General features: G+C 42.8%; 1 protein-coding gene across 2 annotated transcripts in view; it reads right to left on the bottom strand.

Moving 5' to 3' along the window:
* Positions 1-15,734, bottom strand: part of stx8 (syntaxin 8) — a 63,884-nt gene that overhangs the window by 4,864 nt on the left and 43,286 nt on the right. For both annotated transcript variants that reach the window (XM_056280674.1, XM_056280676.1), the window contains one exon: positions 7,396-7,497. In XM_056280674.1, the coding sequence (XP_056136649.1) occupies positions 7,396-7,497 (102 nt within the window). The remainder of the gene's footprint in view (positions 1-7,395; positions 7,498-15,734) is intronic.

Genomic DNA, 15,734 nt, shown 5'->3' with positions numbered 1-15,734 from the left:
AATATTACAGGTTTTATGATAGTTCCCACCCTAAAATCTGTTTTAAAATCTGCCACAGATGGAAATTTCATCACAGGGGGAAAAAAAAACATGTCTTCTCTTGGAGTTTTGTGATTCAGGTTCAAGGGAAAATGTGAAGAATATAAAGGTAACTGTAGGCCATGGCAATAACATTTTTGATAATTTGATCTAGAATAGCTAGTTAAATTTGTAAAATTAGATCATAAGGGCTTACACTCAGCTGTTTCAAAGTATCTCCATCTTGTGTCAATGAAAAAGTAATTGGTTTGGACGGCTTGTATCACGCATATCATACACACTGAGAACTGCTATCCATCCATCCATCCATCTGTCTATCTATCCATCTATCTTTCTATTTATCTGTGAGCGATATCACAAACCATCACATGCATCAGATGTGTAAAACTTTCTCCAAGGGTAGATTCAACCCCTGCCCCACACCCCAATCCCCACCACCACACTCCCTGTCGCTGTGGAATGGCACAGGAGTGAGGATTTTAAACAACTGCATCCCTGACTGGACTGAGGGCTGTCGACAGCCCGCTCACTGACTCAAGTCGTCCATTGTTATTTAGCATGAGGCTGGTATTTCCCGTGGTCTTCAACATTGGGTTTACATTTCTATCATTCTTTGGCTTTTCTCTTCCTGCCTTCCCCTCAGCAGTCTAATTGGTCATCTTTTCCATGGGGAGAAAGAGACCAGGCGAGATATAAGCCATGCTGAACTAATTGCCTTGTGGTGGTAGGGAGGCTTTATGAAATGTAATGCTGATGGTCCCTCTGCAAGGGGATGGGATGTGGCTGGGCCCACTGCACTTCAGAGCAGGGAGGAAAGTGTTCACATATTGTATAGTATGAGCTCTGCAGGAAAAGCATATGGGCTTTATGAGTAAAACTAAGCAAAGTTGGCTAAAAACTCATCAGTGTTCAAAGACGAATCAAGCAGCAACTTGGTTCCTTACAAACATCAGGGGCTATCACTGGTCCAGACAGAAACTTTCCCCTCAATAACTTACACATGTGTGCACAATATTAACATCAAAAGAGGAAACGTTTGTTCTTACGCTTCTTTGGATGGTTCTTCAAACACTTTCAACCAAAGCAAATACACACACACGCACTGAATCTGGACAATTAAGTTTGGGTCTGAAGGATTTTTAAGCAACCTAGAATAGAATGTATGTGTGTGTGTGTGTGTGTGTGTGTGTGTGTGTGTGTGTGTGTGTGTGTGTGTGTGTGTGTGTGTGGGTGTGGGTGAGAGAGAGAGAGAGAGAGATCCTCGGACAAGACTCCCATACTCTTTAATGTCCACAACCGCCACTAAAACACCCACACTGACCTAATGCACTCTCTTTTATTCTAGGCTGTGACCATCCACCTAACTAACTAAATAAATAAATAAACAACTCCTGACCCCAGGGAGGCCTCAGGAGAATAATGACAATGATGGCATTTGCTTGCCAAATAGATTAGAGATTCACTGTGTCACTGGTGCTGAGAAGATTGGCTGGTGTCAACTGTCAGACTGACCACCCAGAAGCTTTGGAGGCCTCAGTCCAGGCCCCATCCTATCTGAGCATTTTACTGACACATTGCCAAGACATATCGGAGAATAAAAGGAATAATTGGTGAGAGACACGGGCTGAGGGAGGTTATATCATGGGCAGGCCCAGACACCCTCCCATCACTCCCTTTCATGCCCTTTACTTGAGGTTCATGGGCCTTGTGGACAATAAAAAGGCATGGATGACTTCTGACAGGGGGTCTTAGGTTTTATATTTACAAAGTTAGTGTAGCGGTCATTTTTCTCTCACCATAAGGAATGATCAGAAAAAAACCTATTAATAGTATCCATACATGCACTCAAACATAGATAATCAATTCACACAAATGAAGAGTATTGGAAGCCATGTAAAGGCCTCCCAATTGGTAAAATCTTTTTTCTTTTCTTTTTTTTGCGTTCTGTACAAAGATATTTTTTCCTTAATATTTTGGGTAACAGAGTAGTTCCCAGATACAGAAACAAGCATAGATCTGTATACACTCTTTTTAAGAAGTTCTAAGACGCTTAGTTTTTCTAATTAGCAAACTTTACATTATGTCCCTCGTGTTTTTAACCAAGTCAAACTGTGCAAACTTGAACATGTTTAATCTTATGATAAAAAAAAGAAGATATTGTAACTGTGTAATGACCACAAATGTGTAGACTTGCTAGCCCTTGGCTAACAGGTCGGACCCTTTAGTTGACTGGTTAGCGCAGTCGCCTGTGGTGCGGGGAACCCAGGTTTGATTACTGGCTGCAGCAGTTCCCAGCTGCCCCCTCCTTCGGGAAGCACGTCCCCGTGCTTCAGCATACCAGCTCCCTCATGCCTCTGAGCACATATAAATCCCACTGCTGCCACCAATGTAGCGAGAATTCAGGGGGCAGCTGGGAATCGAACCCGGGTTCCCCGCACCACGGGTGACTGTGCTAACCAGTCAACTAAAGGGTCTGACCTATCAGCTAGTGAATCTACACATCCATGGTAGTTAAACTGTTACAATATTTAAAAAAAAATTGACCCTGAGATTACCAACAATTTTGGTCAGTAATTACCAACACAAAAGTTTGTTGTTCCAATGCTGCTCTTTGAAATTGTGCAGTTTTTCCACTTTTTTCCACCAAAATCCAGCTGCAGTGTAGAATTGAGGTAAGAGTCTTTAAATGTGACAAACCATGAGGATCATGAATCTGATATTGTTTAGGGTGATCAAACCACATTTGCCATTCTGTAATTGTGTAGCGTGAGCATAAGTCATGGACTTGATTGTATCTCGCACAGCAAAGCTTGGCAGAAATGAGTTTTGAGTGGAATTTTAAATATTTAGATTGCACAAGAAGAGCCTAATTTAGCTTGCCAGTCACTTAGAGATGCCTCAAATGTGGAAATGTTGTTTGCATGATGTGTTCGTTTTTGCACTCATTTTATCAACCAAGTGAAATAAATTCAATTTCGATTTTCCTTTGCTTTTCCAGAAGAACTCCCTGTCACATCAATATAAAAAAAAAGCAGTGGAGAATCGACTGTCAAGACTAAACAGGCGTCAAATGTAAGCTATCCCTAAAGACCAAAATTAACATTTTTATTGACAACCCGAAGACTCAGAGAGCCTCAATTGCCATTAACACTGCAATTAAGCTTCCATGTTCCCTTTGCAATTGCAGATAATTGCATTAAACTCTTTTACGCCAGGCTTGCACTCCTGGCCAAGCAGCTCATACTTATTTGAAGTGGGAATCACCTATGAGATTTGGAAGGCTGCAAAGTTGGCCCTCTATGCGAGTGCAAATGCAGCCATTTATATAGTTACTGCGATTTTGTATTGCACAATACCCACAAGATGGTTATTGTGCCCACTTCACAAAGATGGAACACAACTGATAATGTGACATGACAGACCTGTTGTATATGATTGGAGAAATGAGTGCTGCTATACAAAGATGTGGAGCAGTTTTATATGCAAGCCTATGCCAACTGTGGCGGCTGAGGCTGATGCAGCTCCTCTAGAGCAAATATTTCCTTTTGCCCGTACAAACCACCAAAGCTGAATTTCTGTTCCAAGTATTCTGACACTTTTGAAGGATTAATTCAGCGTTGAAAGGCAGCCGATTCCTTACATTGCCTGATTAGATCCTTAAGCCCTGGGAAACTCACACCCCTTGCTTTTTGTAGACTAATCTGCCACTCTGATCCAGCCTAACTCAAAGCCTCCCCTCCTAAATTCCCACTTACATAAAGTAATATAAGTGGAACAGACTCTGAATAGGGCTTAGCTAGTTTCGGTGACAATTTGAATTTTTAAGTTTTGGTCCGTGGGTTAACAAAAATCTTAAAAGGGTAACAGGTAAAGTTAGTCTATGACCTAAAACTTACCAGTATGGAAGATATGCACAACGTGAAATGACTCCAAACTGCTGACTCTAAAAAAGTAGCTTTAATTTAAAAAAAATAAATGAATATGCACTTCACATAGCATACACGTAGGTCTTTGTAGTTTCTGACTAATTCCTTACAGCTCAGTTAAAATGTTAAAAATGAAGATACTGAAAAGGTTGTGTGATTGCATTTGGTGAAAATCAATCAATCCACCTGCTAAGTGTATATGAAAATGCCTGAATCTGGTCAAACTAGATGGTAGCATGAAACCAGGGACAGATGTCTCCCGAGGATTGACTCTAGCACCTTTATGTTTCAACACAAGGACAGATGTTTCACCACACTACTAGAATCTGTCATGTGCGGCATGCCACAGGAATCACAGCCCAGCAATATACAGGCCCTTCCCTCCTTAAGGGGAGTTGACCCTTAGCACAGCTCAGCTTGTACTTCTCCATGTTTGAGCTGTGTGTTAAGATTACAGGCACTAATGCACATATATAGACTTACACACACACACACACACACACACACACACACACACACACACACACACACACACACACACACACATAAACAAAATGTTATCCCTAACTTTATCAAGTCCAAATGTGGAATACTGTAGTATTGCCAGCTCTTCAAGTACGTTTTCTTTTTTCTCCTCCCAAAGTTTAGCACAAATCAGGATTACACTTTGGCAGGTTAAAATGAAGACGCATCTTCTTGAAGAAGATGCCTACCAGAAGCTATGTAAAATATGCCCTCACCTGTCAAAGCCAGCCGTCCCCATCTTTACAAGGACTCGGCAGAGACATAACACCAAACTCTGGCTTTGGATGAGTGGTGGTTTCAAAAATAAATAAAGCCCTCAAGCTCAGGAATCAGAAATATGCTGCCAAGGAGAAAGAGGGAAAGACCTCCAAAAGATTTGTGGCATGTTGTATTTTCAATTCTTTCTCTTCTCGACACAAAGACAAGTGTCAAACAAACGGGGGAAAGAGCAATGGGGATGACAGAGCAATGGAAAAAGGTAGATACAGCACCGGAGAGGAGCATGGGGGGAGTTTTCCATTCATCGATAACCCCTGACACACGCTTGCATGTGCCTGCGTCTACAAGCACATACACGCAACACACACACATGACACAAATGCACAAAACTGAAGTACACTCACCTACACAAATAAGGATGTGCATGGAAACGCAGTAACAAATGCACAAAAACTTAGATGCATACATGGAAGTGAATGTAAAAGAAAATTTAGTAATGCACACACCCAGCTACTGATACCACAACTATCCCTGGGCAGTAGAGTAAAACACAACATAAAGGAGAAAGAGAGTCCTCCTTACAGCAAGATGTGTGCTGTGACACAGTTCTGGGATCTTCAAACAAACCCGTGCTTGGGAGCCATGGAGACAAGATCGATGGAGAGAAGCATCCCAAGGGTTGCCCTTCATACTATCACCACTGCCCCTGTCCCTAACTGCCGGCAGGGTCGCCTAGCGCAACAATGCAGCCATCACCACGGCAAAGCTGCCTAGTGTTTCTAAGCCTTTGCCAAGTACCTGCTGCTCTCTCACACACTTGGCTAAAGACAACTAACTTTCTACCCAACACAGCTTTTTTTCTTCTTACCAGATTAGTTCCTTAGGAGAAAACAGAAAGAGAGGGTCTGCATTTCTGTAAAAATCCAAATAGTGATTAAACAAACGGAGGCAGGCTGAAGGTAATGGTGAGGGCAGGAAGTGTGTAAACAAAGATGCTCTGGGAACAACTCGACTATCAAAGTGTTGGGGTGTGAGCGAGAGGTTCACTGAATCAGGCTCTTAGCCACAATCCTCAAAGGACTTTTGAGGAATGCTGAAAGTGCCTCAAAAAAGCAAGTAAGGGGAGGTTACCAATTGGAAGATCTAGCATCAGAGATAATTTCTATAGCCAAGGAAACCATGTCAGACGGTATGACAGAGGGAACCAGGCCACCCACCATTTACCACAGAGGATGCTCCGTGCCAAGAGGGCTTGTCACCATCAGTGTCATTGTTTCTGCCCCATTAAGCACTACTCATTCTGGTGATGGTGGTCAAGGCAGAAATAGCAATGATGTCACTCAATGAGTGACATCATTGCTATTTCTGTCACTCAATACACATGTTGACAGCATACCTCTTCCTGGCTTTAACATAAACTCAAGATGATCATCTTTCGCCCACTCAAACAAGTGCATATTGCTATGACTAAGATGCGGTAAAATTATATGATAGGGAGACATTATAAGTACCATCTGAGACCAACAGATGCATATCAATCCTTGGTCAAGTGAAATCAATAGATTTTTGTGTAATCCATTTCTTTGAGTCCAGTCATTTCCCTATAGTAACTGCGACTTTTTTTTTCTTTTGGATTTCCCCCCCAATTGTATCCGGCTATTACCCACTCTTCTGAGCTGTCCCAGTCTCTGCTCCACCCCCTCTGCTGAGCCGGGGAGGGCTGCAGACTACCACATGCTTCCTCCGATACATGTGGAGTTGCCAGCAGCTTCTTTTCACCCGACAGTGAGGAGTTTCGCCAGCGGGACGTGGCGCGTGGGAGGATCACGCTATTCCCCCCTCCTCCCTGAACAGGTGTCCCGACCGACCAGAAAGGGCGCTTGTGCAGCGACCAGGACACATGAGTGGGAAGCCGGATGCGGGTACATCCGGCTTACCACCTGCAGACATGACCAGTTGTGTCTGTAGGGACGCCCAACCAAGCTGGAGGTAATATGGGGATTCGAACCGGCGATCCCGGTGTTGGGAGACAACGGAATAGACCGCTATGCTACCCGGACACCCCTAGTAACTGCAACATTTGATGGCCAGTAAAAATGTAAATATTGTTGAATGCTAAATTTATACATTTGCTTTAAGTAATAAACATGATCTGATATAAAATTCCTTGTGCTTATTGTAGACTAATTAAAAAAAAATTTTTTTCAACCCACTTAGGCTCCAGTATCCCCGTGACCCTGAGAGCAGGATAAGAGGTTTGGATAATGGATGGATGGGCAATATTGGCTATGTTGCCTTTCATATTTGGCAGTGGCTGAAATGGCATTATGAAAGACTTGAAGCGTTGCTAGACAGTTAGCTGTACCCTACAGTCCAGCCTGTGTGTGGCTATGATTACATATACCCAAAAGCATTCTCTCAATCCACTCGCCCAATGCTTCACCTCATTAAGCCAGAGTTATTCCCTCCATTTCTATTAGGCTTTACAGAAGCAGCACCCAATGCAAGGAGTTAAAGAAAGGAGGGAGGGCATAGAACCTGATGCTAGTTAACCTGAAGGAGAAATATAGCAATTATTGTGGATTGGACATTTAGAAAATACATGCCATATTTTATACACAACAGGTTCATATGAAACTAGAGAAACCCTTTAGTTGCTCCATAGTGAAGGAAAGCGAGGACTCACCACAGGAGGCCGACTTAGTCTCTACCAGCTTGACCCTTCTGGTCTCGTTACGGATCTTGCCGTCTGTCTTGTCCACCAGGTGAGCCAGGTCATCGATGATTTCTGACACAAAGAGAGGATGGAATGTTAGCAAAGTTAACATATGGTGATATTATGCCATTGTCAGCTATATCATTAAGATTCACAAAGCTAAGTTTTTTTTTCTTGCTTTTTATTACATGAAAGACCTCCCAATAAGCTCTGGCTAATAAAAAGACTTGAGGCTGCCAGACAACAGACATCAGTGGTGATGACGGAGGCAGTAGGGTGTGTGAAAATACTTCGCTCTCTTTCAAATGGTTTGAGTACTTCCTGAATATATTCTGGATTTAATCAAGGCCTTATTCTTTATGCGGTTTAATGGCCACCAAGACCTAAGCTCAGAGACTTGGGGCTGGAGCTCCCCAGTGGGCTCCTCCCATTTCTCAATTGTTAAGCCCCTATGTTGGCACACTAACTCTTGAGATCTGGCTAAACAAAACCAAAGGAGTAAAAACTGCTGAAATCTTCCCAAATTCTTGAGTAGTTCAAGCTTGGCATCAAAACAAGATCCATCCATTCATTATCCGAACTGCTTATCCTGCTCTCAGGGTCGCAGGAATGCTGGCACCTATCCCAGCAGTCATTGAGCGGCAGGTGGGGAGACACCCTGGACAAGTCACCAGTCCATCAAAAGGCCCACCCACCCACACACACCTAGGGACAATTTAGTCCAGCCGATTCACCTGACCGACATGTCTTTGGACTGTGGGAGGAAACTGGAGTGCACAGAGGAAACCTACACAGACATGGGGAAAACATGCAAACTCCACACACAGGACGACCTGGGATGACCCCCAAGGTTGGACCACCCTGGGGCTCGAACCCAGAACCTTTTTGCTGTGAGGCAACTGCGCTAACCACTGTGCCACCCTAAATTAACCACTTTACCCAAATAGATAAAGCTGAACATGGTGGAATGCATATTAAACAAGATGTTTTTCTCAGGGTTGTTGAAACTGTTTCAGTCCTTCTTCATGTTAGGATAATTTGTCAGCCTCCGTCCTCTGGAAAAATGAATAAAGACTTGAGGGAAATACAGTCAAAACACCATGGCTCATCACTTCTGTTATACATTAGTAGCTTTATTACAAAACAGAATATAACTATATAACTGGCTACCAGTTCATCTCTGGTGTTTGTATGCCTGCCAATCTAGCTTGGCGACATGTTTTTGTTTTTCTACTCAAGTCTTGATGAAAGGTCCTGTCCAACAACCCTTCAGAAAAGAGAACAAAAAGCTCATGGAGGCACACTGAAGAGAAATGTGGATTTCTTTACAGGCTCCATATCAGGTACAGGTAAACCACAGTTGGGAGCCATTTCAAACATTTCCTGTCAAGTGAAAGAACGAGTGACTGTCTGTCTGTAGCACTTTTTAAGTCACACGACACAAATCCCTTAACCTAACCTTGGTAATATTAGTGCCATGCTCATGGCACAAGCTGCCACAATGCTGGGTGTTCTGCTGACTGAGCTGCACAGCACCACAACACGTGAGGAGAGGGATTCTTCAGGGAGGTGGGGAGTCTTCAGGCATGTTTCAAAATTATTTCAATATCATTTGAGCTTTTGTTTATGTGCTTCATCAACTGGGCAGCAAGACTGAAATCCCTTGGGGGACACATTAAAGGTGCTTTACACAAGATTTCGAACATTAATATAGCAGCAACCAACTATTTGCTATGTAAAGAGATAGTAATGGCATCCTGTGCAGAGAATGAAGTCACACTCCCTCTGTGTGTGTTGTAATCCGAATTTCTCTGTTCTTTGTTTTGGAAGCCGCTCAAGCCGTGCATGTATGTTAGTGCATCGCACGTGCATGTTCGTGCATGTGAGGTAGCTAGCATTAGCAGTATAGCTAGCAAGCTAATTATTATGTTACATGGATTTAGGTCACTTGGCAGATCAAAGAAATAGCTCCTTACTAAACTGAATACATTACTAATGTTAATAAAATAACTCTATACTGTAGAAATCAATATTCCAACCGAAACGAACAAAATAACAGCCAAGAATGCGAAGGGAGGGGGATGTCTGTTTCGGTTTGCTCTGAGATGTTGGTGCTGAATACTGTATATAGCACCTGTAAGGTCATCCATAGCATTTGCCCTCTAAGATAGAACTGTCTCTCCTCAAAGGTCCAGGTGCCTCTACATTTGTGAGAAAACATGTTGTCCTCAACTGAAGCCATCATCAGCTGACAAGACAGCCTGCTTTTGGCTGACATTGGATAATTAAGTTGTGTGGATAATTTGAGGGAAGGAAGGAAAGGATGTCAATTTCGAGGTTTGGATTGTAAAGGGGCAAAGAAGAGAGGGATGGGAGACGTGAGAGAGCCGTATGCATAATGTCTCCTGAGACTCCCACGTCACCATCTAGGCATCAGGCAACAATTTACAAGGAAGAAACTCTTCCTTTACTGGCAGGGAAATGGGGGGGGGGGACACAGGACCATTTGTGCAGCGTAACACTCTAACTAGTCATAAAGGATGTTTTTAGTCTAGAGGTGCCAAGTCTCTTGATTCAGTTCTGGCTCTGCATTCACACCTCATTCCACTGATGAACTCTGAACTGAGCAAAGATTTCAGATTTCTCGGGCTTATCCTCTGACAAATAAGAGGGATGAGAGCCTGAACTTAATTAACAATGGTGCTGATAATTCACACAAAGAATGAGTGTGCCTGCTCCCCAAAATCAGCCCCATTTATAAGTCATGGTTCTAATGTCATAATAGTCAATACTGTAACTCCTGCTGTCATAGATGACAGCTGCTGGCCCTGGCTTGAAATCAACCTATCAGCCACATCACAATGCAGGCTTGTTTCAGACTATTATGCTGGATAAAGTTCCAAATTCAAATTTATTGTGGAACAGTGCAAAGACACACACGCACGCACACGTGCAGGCACAACACACACACACAAGCCATGCACAAACATGCATGCACACACCACATCAATGACACACACTTGCGCATGTGTGTCACACACCTCATCTGTTCATCGGTTGCCTTTGTGTTGCAAGTGACAGTGATACCTTTAAGTGGTTGAAGAATTGTGATATACTCATTGATCAATGGCAACGTGATGTTTTTAGGCTACTGACTATGCTGCTTATTGTCACAGAGATTGCTAAAAGTCAGCAATTTACCACAATAATCCACCTCATGTACCTCTGAAGATCAATTAGAGCAAACGCATGAAAAGGGCTACAATACTGTGCCCTGTTCTCACTATCCGGTACAAATTAAATTCAGAGAAAATGGTAAAAAAAAAAGTTATGTCTGATAGAGAATGTGTAGAAACATCTCAAGGATCATCTAATAATAATTTGAAATGGTTGAAAAACTATTCAAATTATATACTGGCCAATGGTTCCCATCTTACCTCCCAAATATATTTCACTTATTGACAACTGAACATAAGTTGGAGGCACATCTAAGATCGAAACAAACAAAACTTTACAGAGGACGAGGACTTAATCTGTTTCACATTTTAATAAACTGAGTTTTTGTTTTGCACTTGACGGACAGGACTTGTGTGAATTCCTAATCGCCAATGAAAATGAGCCCCACAAGGCGATTAATGAGCACCGTTTGGGCTTGAGGACTGACAAAACGTGCAAACACACACATGCACAGACACAAATGTACACATAAAAAAAGAAAAAGAAAATGAGTGGACAGTCATGTGGATGGCTGTTTCAAGGAAGTGGTTGTTTTTGCAGTCAAAGAAGAAATCGTGCTGAGTCTGTGGCCCCAAGGTTAAAAGTCCCTTCAGATCTGTACTCATGTCTATACAGTACATGAATTTCTTCTGCCACTTTGAGTTATTCATTCTTAATTACATGTATGCCCAATAGTAATAAACCATGGCTTGTGCCGTATTAAAGGGGAAATGTAGGATTACCTTTAGCACTTGATCATCTAGTCCCTCACAATATAACAGACAAAAACAAACAAACAAAATACAGCTACCAAACACTTGGAGTGCACAATGATTCCAGACATTCACTTGGACTTTAATGTGAGTTTATAACTTACACATTGTTTATTGTCATTAAGGACATGTTGCACGCTGCTTCTCCCCTCCCCCCGCCCCCACCACTGCCCACAACAACCTTTCATCAATATTCAAATCTATGTTCAGCATACACCGCCACCGCTCCCTGTGGGTGATTTGCAAAAATACTAACAAAAAGCGCAAAAAGCAGGCAAACTGATTCTGCCGACACATCTTCAAACATGCATGAAGAGCAAGGGAAAACTTGCCAAAAATGTGCAATGAAGAGTAAAACCCCATCTATTTTCCGCCTGAAATCACTTCATTCGAGTCAAACTCACATGGTGGCATGAACTGCCTGTGGTCCCCGCTAGCCTAGTGCGGAAACTAAATTCCTCAAGAAACTGAATTTCTTAAGGCAAAAAAACTGAGAAATGCTAGCTCAATGATCTGTTTTGCTACTACTGATGGAAACTCTTATTCACAAAGGAAGAAAAAAAGAAACAATGTAAAAACCTGCCCGATCTTTGTAGAAGCATGAGGGACCTGGAGTACAAACACCAATAGGACACAGATGTTGCTCTTTTATGACATCACCTACCTCCGTCATGCCACCGACTCGCTGCGCCATTTAAACGCCATCTCATCTCTGGTCCAGTGCATTACAGCTTTTGTGTAAACAGCCTCTCTCTGATTAGCTTTGATTTGTTGCCAGACGGCTGTCTGAGAGCTAACTGGTTAACGGGTCTTGTATCCGTCCTTGCTGCCAGCTTCATCTGGAACCACAGTTAGACACTTCCTCTCACAGGGAACTGCTAGGCCTGGCTAGATTTTTGTTAAATGACTGAGTCGCAGAATAGATAACTCATTGGAAATGTGTTCAATTGTATGGGTTTAGGTTGAAGTGCAAGGTTAGTCAAGATATTTAGAGCATACCCCGCCATCAGCCTAACTGCTAGTGAAACATATCGAGGGAGGTGAGGTTTGCGAGTACCCTTGCCCTCTGATTCAGCAGTATAAGCCAGCCCACATTGGCATCAGTGGTAAAATTATCATGATGTACAGATTGGCTTATTATGAACTGTTGAAGGTGATAAATGGGAACCATTTTAGCACTGGTAATACAAAGACAATGGGCCAAAAGGAAGAGCTAGGCTAAAGGAAGAGATAGGCTCAGACATTTAAGCAGCCCCTCTTCCTCACAGTTATTATTCCTTTCTTTCCCTTTTTTTACTCCCCCCCCCCTCCTCCTTCAGTCATCTGTTTCAAATTTCAGACCAGGACAACTTCCTTGTTGCAGAGGACTCTCTTATGAGCACCGTTCCCTCATGACCTCAGATGTGACGATATCACACCTCTAAGAGCAGTCAGCGGATTGGCTGAATCAATGGCTTGTTTGAATCAGGGTTGAATTTATGAGCCCGATCCAAGGTCATTACAGAACTGCAAGCTGTCATACATTTTCCAGACTCTCGAAAGCAAGTGGCAGACAAGGACAATAGAAGACTTCGCCAAGCCAAAACATGGACAACAAGCAGACCCAGATGACACTTAGTTAAGTATGTCACTCATTAGTTTTCAATTAGTGTTGACTAAGCAGGGGGCAAACAATAAAGAGCCAGAGGCAGAAATGGGGGGGAGGGGGACTCTGTGTGTGTGTGTGTGTGTGTGTGTGTGTGTGTGTGTGTGTGTGTGTGTGTGTGTGTGTGTGTGTGTGTAACTGCCTGATGACAGCTACTCTAAGATGACAGTGCAAAATCTGTACAAATGTGGCACATCCTGAGAGGAATCTCATCTTTTTTTGGGGGGGGGGGGTATGTGATGCTGTCAGGGCCCATCTCACAGGCTATGTGTGTTATAAGCTAATTTTCATTTTCATCCTTTTGTCTACAGCTTGGGCATAACAACATCTCTGCTAAAGCAACTCAAGCCCTTGTGGCCTTGGCACCAACAGGAAAATCATGAGATAATAATAATAATAAATCAATCTTATATACCGCTTTTCTAATACTCAAAGTCGCTTTACACTGATGAGATGACTATTAACGGTAACTAATAGTAAATAGAGATCCAAAGGAGTTGAATCAAGTGCAACTGGACTTGGTATATATCCGTGAAGACATTTTGCCTCTCATCCAAGAGGCTTCCTTAGTTCGTGCCTTTCTGACTAGACGATGCTAGTCTGACTGGCTGGTGATGATCAGGACACAACATTGGGACACAAAGAGCCATGGACATCTATAGCTCTGACAACGACTCCAAAGAGGATAAATTCTGAGTCTCATCACCAGCCAACAGACTAGCTTGGTCTAGTCAGAAAGGCACGAACTGAGGAAGCCTCTTGGATGAGAGGCGAAACGTCTTTACAGATATATACCAAGTCTAGTTGCACTTGATTCAACTCCTTTGGATAACCATGACCTGGATGAATGAGAACATTCACAGACAAGTAAATAGAGAAAGTCTACTTATCACTTCTTAAATGTTTCCATTCCGATTCATCCTCACAGAGGATATAGTGGCTGTATTGGTTTTTGTAGTGTATGTGTGGTTTTGTTGTATGTATATGTGTATGCGTGCGAGGTGGAGGCACCACCAGAAACGGTGACACCCTAGCATAGCTCCAGGATGTGCTGTATTAACTGTGTGTTATTGTAAGGCTCCTTCCCAGAGTGGGCACAGCACACAGAGAAAATGCTTGTTTTTCTCTTAATGATTCAAGCAATCTGACTCAGAGGGGCTAATTCTGTTGTACTTATACAGGAGATGATTTCTCCAGAGGATATGAAAGGGAACAGGGAGGAGAGAGGGAGAGGGAGAGAGAGAGAGAACCAGAGAGAGAGAGAGAGAGAACCAGAGAGCATTTCACTCGACAGTCCTCCTGCATCCCGTGTTGTGTTGCAGAGCGGCTGCCCACAACTGTTACCAATTGGCCCTGCTGCATCTGACTTGTATAGAGGGAAGTGCTCACTTGCCAACCAAAACACACACAACTGGACGTAACTCGAACTTCACTTGGCACACAGGGAGGCACCCCGCATGATGGTACAACACAGGGCAATTATGGTATTTACAAGAATTTGCGCAGCCTTGGACAATTTTCTGTCAACTTTTCGTGTGTTTTTTTTCTCCTCCTCTCGGCTGCTTATTGTAAACAAACTCACTCCAACGGGTCTGTGGGGAGCGAGGATTAGAGAGAGTTTTGCTCAAAACCTCAGAGTTTTACCAGTTTATAAACTGAACGAATAACCCAAGGAGTCTAGCTGAGTGGCGGCCAAAAAAGAGAGGAAAGAGAAGAAAAAAAACTATAACAGAAGAAAAAAAAAATGTTCAATTTCTGTGTCCGTTGGATGAGCTTGAGTAAACCAATTACGCTAAAAATGTGTTTGGCCAATCTGACATGTAAGGAGAGAGGAGAAATAAACATCGCGGCTTCTCCCAACAGTCCTTTTGCAATAAAAAATGAGGCGTCAGTTTATTTGTTCATAAAGGGCTTTCTATTACTGTTTAAATACCCACGTTGGTGATGAATAATTAATGACTTGATTTCTGTTGTGGTTGCCAACATCAACAGTTCAATGGGGGCCACTGAGTTTTTTCACAAGACAACCTTACAAGCAACTCAGCCACAAGTGACACATCAACAATGGACTGATAATAAACATGTTTACTCAAAGCATTAGAACCCATTACACAAAGATATCCTTCTGAAACAAAATAAATGGACGACTTTGTCTTCAGCACAAATGGGAACAAGCAAATGGAACAAAATCAACATGCCTAACATTTGGGGCATAAGAGAACAAACATCCATCCATCCATCCATCCATCCATCCATTATCCAAGCCACTTATTCCAATTGGGGTTGTGGGATGCTGGAGCCTATCCCAGCAGTAATTGGGCAGCAGGTGGGGAGACACCTTGGACAGGCCACCAGAGAACAAACATACAGATGAAAAATAATCCAGATTGTGATGGCTGCCTATAGTGACTGGTGCACATCCGCGTTGTTTTCAATAAATTGCTCATTACAGGGAAGAGGAAAAATACTCAATAAGCAGGTTGGATGGATTGTAATTCAGGAAAACAACGGAGATTGTTCAGTACCTGATGTGAGTAATAACATAACCCCTGGGAGCATCTGTGACTCATCTTGGCATCTGGTCTGTGTGTGTGTTGAGTATTTGTCTGTCTGTTTGCCTGTCCATCAGTCTGTTTGCAGAGTTTGATGTGAGGATGTCGCTACACACATGATTT

This window comes from Lampris incognitus, chromosome 5, assembly GCF_029633865.1.
Source record: "Lampris incognitus isolate fLamInc1 chromosome 5, fLamInc1.hap2, whole genome shotgun sequence".
Taxonomy (NCBI): Eukaryota; Metazoa; Chordata; class Actinopteri; order Lampriformes; family Lampridae; genus Lampris; species Lampris incognitus.
This window is presented reverse-complemented; position numbering and strand designations above follow the sequence as displayed.